Raw genomic sequence first — 12,368 nt, forward strand, 5'->3', positions numbered from 1 at the left:
CCAAACTCCATCCCAAATGGAGTCCACATAAGGAAATCAAAATAGATAAGCCTTCACCTTGGGGGGGTCGTAGGTATCCTCAGACCCAAGTCCCAGAGCCATACAAACTAGCTGTTCCCTACTTTGGGGACTGCCCAATGGTCTGTCATCCTTTGTTTAGTCAATTTTTTTCCAGTCATGACTGATTCTTTATAATCCTTTTTGAAATTTTTTTTGCAAAGATAATGGAGTGGTTATCCTTTTCCAGCTCATTTTGCAGATGAGGGAACTGAGGCAAACAGGGTTAAGTGATCTGCTCTGGGTCACACAACTAGGAAGTGTCTGAGGCTGTATTTGAACTTAGGTCTTCCTGAGTCCAGGAACTAATGAGATCTATCCACTGTGCCACCTAGCTGCCCTATTTCCACCTTTACAAGCAATCAAGATTTTAAACCAGAAAGAAAGAAAGAAAAAAGTCAAAACTGAGTCTCGAAAATTTTATTAGAACCCTTGTGGAATTTATTAGGCCTTGTGGAGTGATACTGCCACGGCTTCCCAGAGGGAGAGAGACAGTGAGAAGGAGGCTCCCTTTGTAGTTGGAGCCTGGCTGGAGCCCTGGGGACAGTCCATTTGTCACAGAATCTTAGAATTGGAAGGACCTTTCAGATCACAGTTTAACCCCCTAATTTTGGTGAGAAATAAACATGCTCGAGGAGAAGAAATTACCCAAGGTCATTCAGTAAGTTAGAGCCAAAATAGAGACCCCAACTCAATTCTGTTGACGACCCGGAATTCTTTCCCTTTTCTTCACCCCCTCAAACATCTTATGTCCTTTCCTATCACAGTTTGCCCCCTCCATCCATCAGGTCCTGTCCATTCCCCAGTCCATACTATCTCTGGGCTGAAAGAAAAGGCTGGGACACTGCCTAAAGCCCCTCCTTTGGGCTTTGGGGGGGGAAGAACTAGCACCTTTGTTGTTGGGGGGCAGGGGTAGAGAAAAGGGAGGTGAGCTGGTTGCTCCGGAGCTTTGGGGCTTGGTGGGGGTCAGGGCACACAGGGATAGAGGCAATAAAGGACTGAGACACTTTAAACCCAAAGTCTGTGATTGGGGGTGAGTGATCACAGCTGGGGTCTCCCCTCCCCCCTTCCAGTGGGGTCTGGGCCTCCTGCTGTGAGCGGTCGATAAGAGCAAGGGTTTGATAAGGGCGGGGGAGAGAAGGGGGCCTGGCGACTGGGAAGGAAGAAGACTGGATTGGGATCTGTGGGAGGTTTATCCCGGTCCAAAGAAAATACAAGTGCTTCGAGTGGGGGAATCTCTATCTTCCAGCAAGGAGTCAAGTCTACCTCTGCATTTGAGGGTAGCCCTTTTTTTTTTTTTTTAAAATAGTAAATTAACTTAGGGAAATGTATAACCCTCAGCTCCAGCCCTCTTAGGGCTTCCCTGGCCGTAAGCATGGGCTATCAGGACACCTGGTGGGGTTCTCCGGAGGGAGATGGCTGTTCTGCTTGTGGGGAGATCCCCTCAGAGCTAGGTGTGGAAGGAGTGCCCCCGGTGCTGGGCGATGAGGGGGTCCCCGAGGATGGGGTCCTGTGGCGCCGGGCCGGTCCCAACTCCACTTGGCTCACACGTTCGGCGAACTTAAGGGAGCATACGGTCTCCCCTACATCCTCCGGGCGTGAAGAGATCTAGGAGAGGGGGAAAGGAGCTGAGGGGAGAGGGTGGCAACTCCTCTTCGGATCGTGGGTGTTTCTTTTTTAATTGGTTCGTTGTTTTTAACCAAGGTGAAACACATACAAATGTTTTGCGTTGCCCATATAAGGTTAAGATCAATGGAGCCAATCGGCTGGCTGGGAAACTTGATTATACCGGCGGGGCGTGGCGGATCTCGTTTCCCACCCTCTGATGGGCCCTCCCCGCTGTTGGCCAGGCCCCACCCCCGGACCCTTTCTGCCCACCTGCACCAGCATTACGGCGGTAGCTCCCGGTCCTAATGCAGGCTGCAGCAGCCTGGTGAGCTGGGAATCCCGAAAGGGGACATGGGGCTGGCGTGCCCGGAGGGCTGCCATCACCCCCCCCAGGGCCAGCAGCGAGCGGTTGATGGTCTGTGCTTCCCGAAGCCGCTGGCCCCTGGCCCCAAGCCTGCCGCTGGGCTCCGTTGTCATAGCCTTCCACACCCGCTCAGAGCCTGCCAGGTCCACTAGATGTAGCGTCCCTACAGTTGGGGAAGGGATTAGTAAAATCGAAGAAGGCTTTAGGGATCCCCTGGGATGCAGAGTTCAGCAGTGATTGTGCAATTGGGATGTCTTGGGCTCCAGGCTCAGACTTGGGCTTGCCTAGGGCTAGTACCTGCAGTTCCTGGGCCATGAGGAGGAGCAGCAGTGGTCAGCGTCAGGGTGACCAGGGCGTGAGATCGAGAGCTGTGCTCATTCATATGTGTGGCCGCTGTGGCTCGATTTCTCCTCCCCAGATTCAGCATCTACATGACACAATCTGTCCTTTAGGTAGCAAGAGTACCAAGGGGCATAGGGTGCCCTTTGCATGGGAAAATGAGGGTTACCCTGAGGAATTCCCCCAAGTTGAAGGATTATTAAATCTGGGGATCATAGTTTGCATTAGACAGCCAGTCAAGGCAGTGAGGTCAAAAGGCTATTTGATGTTAAGCATCAAGGGTTAGGGGTTACCTTGTGTAGAGCCCTTAGATCAGACACATCCCAGCAGGTGAGTCCAGGCACATGGATTCCTCCACAACCCTCTGGCCCCTGACGAACTGTAAGGCGCTCAGGGGGTCCTGGGGCCAGGAGATCTCTGAGGGAAGACAAAATAGGAGTGCAAGACAGGAGACCCACCTGGAGTGAGGAATGCTTACAGAAGGGTAGGGCAAAACAATTTCCCTGGCAGGGAGAAAGGAGGTGGTAGTGTGTGGAACATGAGGCTAGGGAAGGGGGTGGGGATGAGACAATATGTTTGGACACTGACCTCACAGCCTCATTGTAGATCTCTATCATGCTGACTGTTACACGGTGCTGTCTTGGTCCCCCTTGTGTTCCCATCTCCCGGAAGAGTGACTGCAGGGCTCTTGGGGCAATGCCTGGGTCCTCAGGGGGACCCTGAGTGGGACATGGGATGAGAATGGAAAAGCATCAGATTCAGATCTCAGCCCTTGGCTCCTGGGGTTTCCCATTCCATTCCCCCCTTCCCCCCCCCCAGTGTAGCATTCTGCCCAAATCCTAATAAGAAGGTTCATTTCCCCTCATTCCCCAACTGTGGGATTCCTGCCCCCACCTCCATGCTGTAGGTCTTGCCAGTCCCAGTTTGGCCATAGGTGAAGATGCAAACGCTATAACCCTGAAGACAGGACAGCACGGCAGGTTCTAGCTCCCTAAACACCTGGGGGAATGATATAAAGACACTGGGTGAGGGAAGGTGGGAGAGTATATGTAAGAATGTCTGAGCCCTCCTCATATCTAAATGTAGGATCTTGGGGAAATTCTAAGAAAAAATATCAACAGGAATAGGAAAGATAAAGAGTAGATGGGAATCAGGGTAGGCAGGTCACCTCTAGTGGGCTTGGGGGTTTGTGATTTAGTAGAGAGACCCCTGACCTTGGCCTTATAAGATCAGTACTTGATTCCTGACAGAACTGGGATAATTTAAATAATCTTGGGTATAACTCACTTCCCTCTTTAGGCCTCAGTTTCTCCATTTAAGTCTTGGGGGGCAAGGAAGGGAGGACAATGTTGGATTAAATATTAAGATTTTTTTATCCCTCTGGAAATCTTTCTTCCTGTGGATTTTGTTGTTCAGTTGTTTCAGTTCTGTCTAATTTCTCATGACCCTATTTGGGATTTTCTTGGCAAAGGTCCTGGAGTGATTTTCCATTTCCTTATTAAGCATTTTTTTTGTAGGTGAGGAAACTAAGGCAAGCTAGGTTAAGTGATTTTTCCTGAGTCACAGCTATTCTGAGGCCAGATTCGAACTCAGAAAGAGGAGTCTTCCTGACTCCAGACCTGGTACTCTTATCTAATGTGCTACCTAGCTGCCCCATCCCCATGAAATTGTAATTTAATAATATGATGTAAAGAGATCAAGGGATCACCTCCTCTTGGGTGGCATCAGGGGGGAATACACGATCAAGGCGGAAGTGACGTTGGCGTCCTCGATAGTTAGCAGTGACTGTGCCCCCAGGACCTGGGTTCACATTCAGCAGGTTTCCCGGACTTCCTGGCTTTAGCCTGCACAGCACTCTGATATTCCCTGTGGGAAGGTAGGATCATAGGACTGAGTGCCACTTGTCACCCTTTAACCACCTCCCTTCATTTTAGAATCCTTACAGTCCCATCTTCCATCAAATCTCAGACTTTGGAGAGAATTTGGAACTCATCCATTCTATCCTGTTCTAAGCAGTAATTTCCTCTGTAACAACTATCTGTTGTTTCCTGCCACCAACACAACCAAAAGAGAAAAAAATGGGTAAAGGAATTGAAGGTCTAGTGTATTTGCACTTGAAGAGAGAGGATGACTCCCCAACCCATCTCTACCTCTGAGCTCCAGCAGTCGTCCCTGATAAGCTCTTCTGGGTTTCTTCCGAATTTCAGGGACTCTCTTTCCCCACTGACTGGCTGACAGCTCCCCCAAGGCCCAGCACACCTGAGAGACAGAAAGTGGGGTATGGGAATTCTTGTTCAGTTGTCCTTTGGATTGGCCCTTAGAGTAATCTAGTCTGATCCCTCATTTTACAGAGGAAGAAACCGAAGTCAAGAGAAAATTGCATTCCTAAGGTCACAGAAGTAGAAAATAGCAGAGTTAGGAGTCAAACCCATGTCCTCTGACTTTGAATCTTACTTTCTAGTGCCCTCTGAAATCTTTTTGGGCTAAGATTCTGTGGGAGACAGGATTGGCAACTGGGGTAGGAAATGAGGTTTTAAAGGCTGGAGCTGGGGCTAGATCAATCTCAGGGACGGTTGGTAAAAGGCTAGAAATAGAAAAAAGTGTGGGACCTGTCCTATATCTGCAGACACCTACAGGGATTTCCACTTAAACCAAAATCTGAAATTCAACTAGTCTAAAGCCAAGCTTATTATCTTTTCCACCTAAACCTCAGCTCCACTTTCTTACTGGACTATTTGTTGATTGAATTGCTATATATTCTCTGGCATTTGCCCTCTCCCTCTGTTCCCACAGCCATCACCTTTTACCTTTAATTATTATAACAGTCACCTAAAAGGTCTTCCTGCCTCTAGTTTCTTCCCTCCCTAGGTGCAAGAATAATCTTTCTTAAACGTAGTTCCATGCATGTCACTCCCTGACTCAAAAATCATCAGTAGCTCCTACTGACTTCAGACAAAAGTTCAGGTTGCCCTGTTTGATGAAGGAAACTTGACAAATTGGTTGTTGTTGAGCCATCTGAAAAACTGAAAGTTGCATCCAACTCTTGATGACCCTATCTGGAGTTTTCCTGACAAAGATACTAGAATGATTTCCCATCTCCTTCTCCTGCTCCTTTTACAGATGAGGAAACTGAAGTAAACAGGGTTAAGTACAAACAATTGTAATAAGCATCTGAGGCTAGATTTGAACTCAGGAAACATTTCAGCACTCTTATCTACTGCGCCACCTAGCAGTCTCTACAGATTAGTACTACTAACAAACAGTGAATCAAGTGAGGATTTATTATGTACTTTACTATGTGCCAGGCACTATGCTAGGTTTTAGGTATAAAACGACTAAATCTCTTAGGCTTAATTAGTGGTATTTATTAACATTAATTAGGCATTCATCAAGCACCAGAAGAAAAGGAGGAAGGAACTCTGAGCTGGATTTGAACTCACATGGACTTGACCCTAGGCCGAGGGTTCTATCCATTTGCCCACCATATATACAGTATATATTGTATTCTCATACAATATATATTGTATTCTCACAACTCAGTGCCTTTTGCTTCCCTGTGTCAGGGATGCAAGTCCACCATATCTATATTTGAATTCCTATCTAGCCTTCAAGGCCACTCTCAAATGACACCTCTAAGAGGCCTTTTCCAATTTCCTCTCTTGGTAACAAGCAGCCTTTTCCTCTGACCTCAGAGGGCTCTGTTTTATACCTAAGTGATAATTGGGCAATATCAATACCTACTATGGTATACTTTGCCTTATTTAGCACAGTACCCTGCCCAGAGCAGGCATCTGGAAGACGCTTTAGTAGTAGCTTTCCTGGGGCGAGAGTGGGGAGGGGACATCTTGGGGGAAAGAAAGCAGCTACTGACCTGTACTTGGGCCTCCTTCAGGGCCCCCTGGTAATTCTGGGTGAAGGTAATGACCAGCCCACGAAGGTCTCCACAGCCCTGGCGCAAGGCAACTATGTGCCCTCGAAGACCTGGGTAGGGTGGAGGTGGAAAGAAAGATGGATGGTGAGAAGGAATGCTGGTGCAACTGCCCAAACTCAGGGTCCTCCCCCACTGGAGGTCTTATTCCCTTGGTCTGAGTCCCCCATTCCATCATACCTGCCAGTTGTCTCAGGATCTGCCTCAGCTCCCTCTTGCTCCTTTGCTCAGACTCCCGGGTGGCTGCTTCAAGCTGCAGTTCTTGAAGGGCCCCCTGAAGTCCCCATAGCTGCCCCTCCTGTACCCCCAGCTGCCCCCCCCAAGACAGCCTGTCAGGGGGGAGTGGAAACCAGGGTCCTATCCTCCCTCAGCTGTCCTCCCAGCTGTTCCTGTATTCTTCCCCACATCCCTTTGTAAGAGGTCAACTAATTGCTGCAATGGATAGAATACTGGGCTTAGAGTTGGGAAGATTTGAGTTCAAATACGGCCTCAGACACTTTCTAGCTTATATGATCCTGGACAAGTCACTTCCCCTCTGTTTGCCTCAGTTTCCTCAACTGTAAAATGGAGATAGTAATAGCACCTACCTCCCTGAGTTGTGAGGATCAAATGAGATATTTATAAAGTGCCTGGCATGTAATAGACACCAAATAAATGCTTATTCCTTCTCCAGTCTGGTCAGGTCCTCACCTGGGCCCTAAGGGTCTCTGTTGTCTCCTCAGTCTCTCTGAGCCGACTCCTAAGCTCCATGAGGACCTCTGCCTCCTCCTGTTTTTTTGGAGGAAGACTTGGGAGTCAGAAGTTGATAAGGATAGAGGGTGAGAGGATTCTAAACTCCCTGAAGGGCTGCCCAGGCTCTGAGGCCTTTGCTCCCTCCAGTTGGGAGGTGGGGATAGTACAGATGTATAGGTGCAGGCTCGGTAAAGGGTATAGAGCAAAGTGGTTGTGATAGCTTTGGGGAGACTGACTCATGATATGTGAGAACTAGAAGAAACCTTAAAGATCATCAAATGCTATCTCTCTGTGCCCCAACCTCCAAAACCCAACAGCCCAAGAACGAATAGGTGTTGGGGTAAATAAGATTCGAACACTCAAAGAAGCCTTCTTTCCTGGCAATAGCACAAATGAAGAGTTGGGGTGGAGGCCTATCTCTTACTTCTACCCCATGAAGGGGCAGCTAGGTGGTATAATGAAAAGAGTGCTGAAATCAGGAGGACCCAAATTCAAATCCAGACTCAGATACTAGCTGTGTTACTCTGGGCAAGTCACTTAACCCTATTTGCCTCAGTTTCTTTATCTGTAAAATGAGTTGGAGAAGGAAATGGCAAACCATTCTAGTATCTTTTGCAAGAAAACCCTAAATAGGGTCACAAAGAATTGGACACAACTAATTGACAAAAAAACACCCAAAGCAAAACCCTCATGGCATAAATCCAAGTGACAAGGCTGGTTCAAGGGACAGGGTGGTACACCTGAATTATCAGAGTAGAAAGAGTTCTCAGGGGTCATAGGTGCATTCATTAAGGCTAGAAAGAATTTTAGGTGATAAAGGGTAATTCATTTTAAGGTCTGTTGTGGGGGGGTTGGAACTTTGGTCCTGTCCTTCCCCTAACTGTCTTCCCAGCTGTTCTTGTACTCTCCCCACACCCCTTTTGTTGGGGGCAGCTAGGTGCCACAGTGAAATAACTTCTACAACATCACATAGTTACAGAACAAGGATATGAACCTAAGTGAGTCCCTTAATACTTCCAGTGGTCTTTCTATTATGCCATATGTCTCTCAGCTGGAGACTGGAGAAGGAGAGGGAGCAGTTTGAAGTCAACTGGAAAGAGAGGAACTTGAAGAAGGGACAGGTTGGAGGAGGGCGTTACCTGGGCAGGAGAGGGAGTCTGGACAAGGGGTCCAGTCCCCCATTGTAGCAGTAGCTCCCTGGTCAGGCTCAGGCTCTGTTTGAGGGCCTCATTCTCCAATGTCAGGTGCTGAATCCGCTTTTCAGAGTCTGTTATCCCCTGGGAGAGAATGTATCTCCTTAGAATCCATAATTCCTTCCTCTTTCCCACTTCATTCCCTAACAGGAACCCTGAATCATGATGTATGTTCATCATATGTTAGGTGAGATTGTTTCCCTTCCTTCTCCAAAAGGGATTCATCAAGGTGCCCAGGACCCCATGTCCTCCCCTCATTTCTCAGGGATTCTGCTTTCCAGGGACCCAGGAGTATGGGCCTCACCACTCCCAGCCGAAGTCGGCCCAACTCCTCCTCCTGGTGTTCTAGCTGTTGCTTCAGTTCTTCAATCTGGAGTAAAAAGTTGAGGGGAAAGCCCTGGATGTGTGTGTGTGTATGGTAACTCATCCTAGGGTTCTGAATGCAGTTGGTACTCATTAGATCTTGAATTCTCTCCCACTCCATTTGCCATCATGGTGCTCTTGTTCCTGTCCCTTCAGTAATCTCCTTTTTGCCCCAATCCCTCTACCCTATACTCACACAAACACTTCTATTCATCTATCTTATAATATCCTCATGTTCTGGGACCAACAGTGCTCTTTATCCTCCCTCCACCTCCCCACAGCTTCCAAGCCCCACCACGACTTCCTGCTTGGACATAAGGACAAGCAGTCAGCTCCTTGGCTCCAGGGCATTGCCCCCAAACTCTTTACTTGTCTGGGCATCTCCCCTTTCTGCTTATCCCTACGACCCCCTCTGCTTCTCAAGCAAGCCTCCCTCATATGTCTTTGATTAGCTCCCTTTCTCCCCTACCCATCCTCAGAGTCCTTTCCTGCTCTAGGCTAGCCTCTTCCTCAATTTCAGGGTTCCCCTTACCTGCCCCAGGGTTGTTCCCTCCAACCACTGCCAGTCCCTATGTTCCTCCTCTCTTTGCTGGGATTGCCCCTTAGGATCACCCCTCATGGCTCCCCTTAGGCCTGTGTGGGGAGATGGAGTGGGGAGTTGCAAGAGAATAGAGAATGATTACCTTATAACAGGAGGTCAGGGTTTTGTCAGGACTGAGGAACACTCCACACCAAACATGGACCAGTCAAGCAAGCAGCTGGAAAGAGTATCCTGGAGTCTTGACCCCCAGCCCTGTACCCACTCTCCAAATCCCAATTTCCCCAGGGTTCCTGAGGCAGTAGGACCTTTACCTCCCTCTAGAATCAAATAGCCTCTCCCACTCCCTTATATACCCCATGTACCATCTGGGGCTAAGGGCTGCCCTCCTGAAGATGAAGTTGGAGTTGTAGCAGGAGCTGGACCCTCAGTCTGCTGGGATCCACAAAGCTGATGCTGCAGGCCATGCTGGAACCTTGGGGGTCGCTTCTCACCTGGCCTTTGAAGCCAGGCTACCACTGCTAGGAGCTGCTCAGTCAGTGTCAGCAGCAGGGGAGCCTGGGGGTTTGGGGGTCAGGGCTCAGTGGGTAATATGGGGAGGGATTAGAGCAGGGGGCTGTGGTGATTGTGAGGAAACAGGGATGGTCAGAAAGAAGGGATGGCAGTCACAACAAACAGTCATAGGTTCTAAAGCTATATAGGCAGACAAAGTTTAGAGCTGGCTAAGAGGATTTTGAACTGGAAGCCATCTTGGGGGTTAGCTAAGCCATTCCCCTCTGTCCTACCATTTTATATATTAGGAAACTGAGGACTGAGGTAACAGTTAATAATAATAAGAAAACCCAAAATTCAAACCTAGATTTTCTGGCTCTTTCTACTAGAGGTCCATCAGAGATATGCTGATTGGGAAAATTTTAGGAAAAGAGACTTGGGGATAAGAGAGAAGGCTAAGGAAAGATAAAGTACCCTGGAGACCCTCTTCTCTGTCAGAATGAATGAAGGGGCTGCGTGGAAAGCCCACTAAGTTAAGAATCAAGAGACCTGGTTTCTAATATCAGTTCTGATACTCACCCTAGCAAAGTCCTCAGGTTCTCTCTGTTTAAAGGGAGGTGGTTGGACTAGATCTTTGATGGAAGAAGGCTTTTCCAACTTCGACATTATATGAATTTGAAGACAGTGAAAGAGGGATAAGGGAAGAACCAACTTTACCTTGTCTGGGTCCAGAGACCTTGTCCAACCTTCACCTGTCCCCAGATGGAGAGACAGGAATTCAGCCAGCTGAGTGATGGCTTCTTCCAGAGAGACCTCTGGGGAGCTGCCTGCAGCTCCCTCAGCTGTTGCCTCCTGTTTCTCATCTCTGTCAGCCTCAGTGTCTGGGTCTGAGGAGCCTTCACATATTAGAAGAAAAGGGAGAAGGCAAAGAAGAGTAAGGCCGGGAACCCAGAGGAAGCCAAGACAATCATGCTGAGCTAACAGAGGAGTCAATGATGGTAGAGTGAGAAAATTGCCCTCCTTTTCCCAAACTGCACGATTTTCCCACAGCCCTGACTTAGTAGATCACATACTGTCTAAGCCATTCAGCTCAGTCCAAAGATCTTGCTGTGGTCCGCCGCGGCGGCGGCCACGGCGGCGGCGGGGGCGGCTACTTCTGGGGAGGGAGCCAGCACCCTAAGAAAGCGGAGAGAAGGAAAGAGCCTCAACACCCGCCTCATGGGGTGGATACGATGATAGATCAGGTCCCCATCTTGTCCTAAGCTGCTTTTCCTGGGGAGGAGGAGTGGAAGTGAAAAGCTATTACATAGTCAGGCTGGGGACCAGATCTGCGACAGGAAGGGAGCCTCAGGAACCATCCCTCCGTCACCTGGGTGAGTCATGCCAACTGCTCAGGTTGGGGCTGGGGAAAGCGGCAGTGCTAGCTTGAGCCAAGCACTGGTGCTGTATGCTTCCTCAAATAGCGTGGGGGAGGCTCAACTGCTCTGCTTTCACCACAAGTGGTAGATTCAGACTGCTAGCACAAGGTCGGGTGGGACCAGGCAGCGAACTCAGGTTAGGGCGGGTTCGAGCTGAGACCCTTTCCCCAGAGAAGGGGGAACAGGTTGGTATAGGTTTAGGCAAAGAGATCTCCTCCAAAGACGGGATCTCAGATTTAGGGGACATGGGGTTGGGGGCAAAGACTGGTATGAGGGAAGTGGACTCCTCCCAAGGACAGAGGGACTCGGGCAAACCCTCACCCACCACCCCAACCATTCTCTTTCCCACTCTGACCTGTCACTCACCTGCGAGGAGTCCCGGGTGTGAGCTGCTGCTGCAGCCGCTCCCTCCCCATCCCTGCGAAAGAGGGTGTAAAATATATAGACCAGGAGCGAGTAGAAGGCATACATAGAGGAGGGGGTGGTGGGGGTCTTCCGAGGTCTGCCCCCGGCCCACCGCCGCCTCCCGGCCCCGCAGCCGCAATGCTGGTGCGCATGCCCAAGACAGGCCACCCCCGCTGCTGCTGTTGCTGCTGCAACCGCCCCAGCTTCGCTGCAGCGGAGGAGAGCGCTCCCTCGGCCCCATCTCTGGGCAAAGGAAAATTAGGATAGGCGACGGTGAGAATGGGGATCCAAGAAGTACCAGAGAGAAAGGGCTAAGGAAAAGAGGACCTGAGGCTGGGATGGGACGGGGCAAGGCGTAGATTGGGTAAGCCCCCAGTATTTGAAGACCCTGGACCCTCTCTGAACAGGGGACCGTCCCTTTCCTGAACAACCCCCTACACCACACTCCAGCTCCCCACCCTCCCACACTGTCCCTCCTACGTCTCCTTCTCCCACAGACCCCCTCCCCTGCCATTGATAAGACTCCGCCTCCTAACATTGACTCCTCCCTCATGTTAACTCATCTTCTCAATAATCCGCCTCCCAAAGCCAACAATGCCAACCTCCACCCCCAATTTTCTTTAATCAATCAATCAATCACCCACCCGATAACATTTATTCAGCATCTAATATGTATGTACCGGGAAATATGTTGGGTTCTGGGAATGCCATTACAAAAATTAGTGCCTGCCCTCAGGGATCTTGCATTCTACCAGGTTGATACAACATAGTAACAAATAAGTAAATAAAGGGTGCTAACTAAATAAAGGCAGCTCAGTCACATAGTGGGTAGAGTGCCTGCCAGGGAGTCTGGAAGACTAATCTTTGTGAGTTCAAAGCTGGCCTCAGTTAGATACTTATTAACTGTGACCCTGGGCAAATCATTTAACCC

At 49.4% G+C, this 12,368-nt stretch overlaps 1 protein-coding gene across 1 annotated transcript; it reads right to left on the reverse strand.

The window, feature by feature from the left end:
- Window positions 1-480: 480 nt before the first annotated feature.
- On the reverse strand, window positions 481-11,503 carry KIFC2 (kinesin family member C2). Its single transcript, XM_044658332.1, has 18 exons — window positions 11,399-11,503; window positions 10,688-10,790; window positions 10,332-10,510; window positions 9,488-9,680; window positions 9,117-9,217; window positions 8,526-8,591; window positions 8,168-8,305; window positions 6,987-7,064; window positions 6,477-6,606; window positions 6,240-6,349; window positions 4,519-4,627; window positions 4,077-4,234; window positions 3,263-3,367; window positions 2,957-3,087; window positions 2,662-2,785; window positions 2,327-2,456; window positions 1,936-2,192; window positions 481-1,665 (listed from the first exon to the last, which is right to left on the reverse strand). The coding sequence occupies exons 1-18, from the start codon at window positions 11,501-11,503 to the stop codon at window positions 1,441-1,443; spliced, it is 2,442 nt and encodes an 813-aa protein (XP_044514267.1). The 3' UTR covers window positions 481-1,440.
- Window positions 11,504-12,368: the final 865 nt, after the last annotated feature.

This window comes from Gracilinanus agilis, chromosome 1, assembly GCF_016433145.1.
Source record: "Gracilinanus agilis isolate LMUSP501 chromosome 1, AgileGrace, whole genome shotgun sequence".
In the NCBI taxonomy this organism is placed as follows: Eukaryota; Metazoa; Chordata; class Mammalia; order Didelphimorphia; family Didelphidae; genus Gracilinanus; species Gracilinanus agilis.

Bases quoted from the DNA above. Each gene is read 5' to 3' on its own strand.
- KIFC2 (XM_044658332.1), bottom strand. From the start codon at position 11,503: ATGTATGCCTTCTACTCGCTCCTGGTCTATATATTTTACACCCTCTTT. The intron at 7,065-8,167 runs GTAACGCCCTCC...CCAAAAAAACAG, and splicing joins AGACTCCCTCTCCTGCCCAG to GAGGAGGCAGAGGTCCTCAT. The intron at 1,666-1,935 runs GTGGGCAGAAAG...CCCCTCTCCTAG, and splicing joins CCGCCGTAATGCTGGTGCAG to ATCTCTTCACGCCCGGAGGA.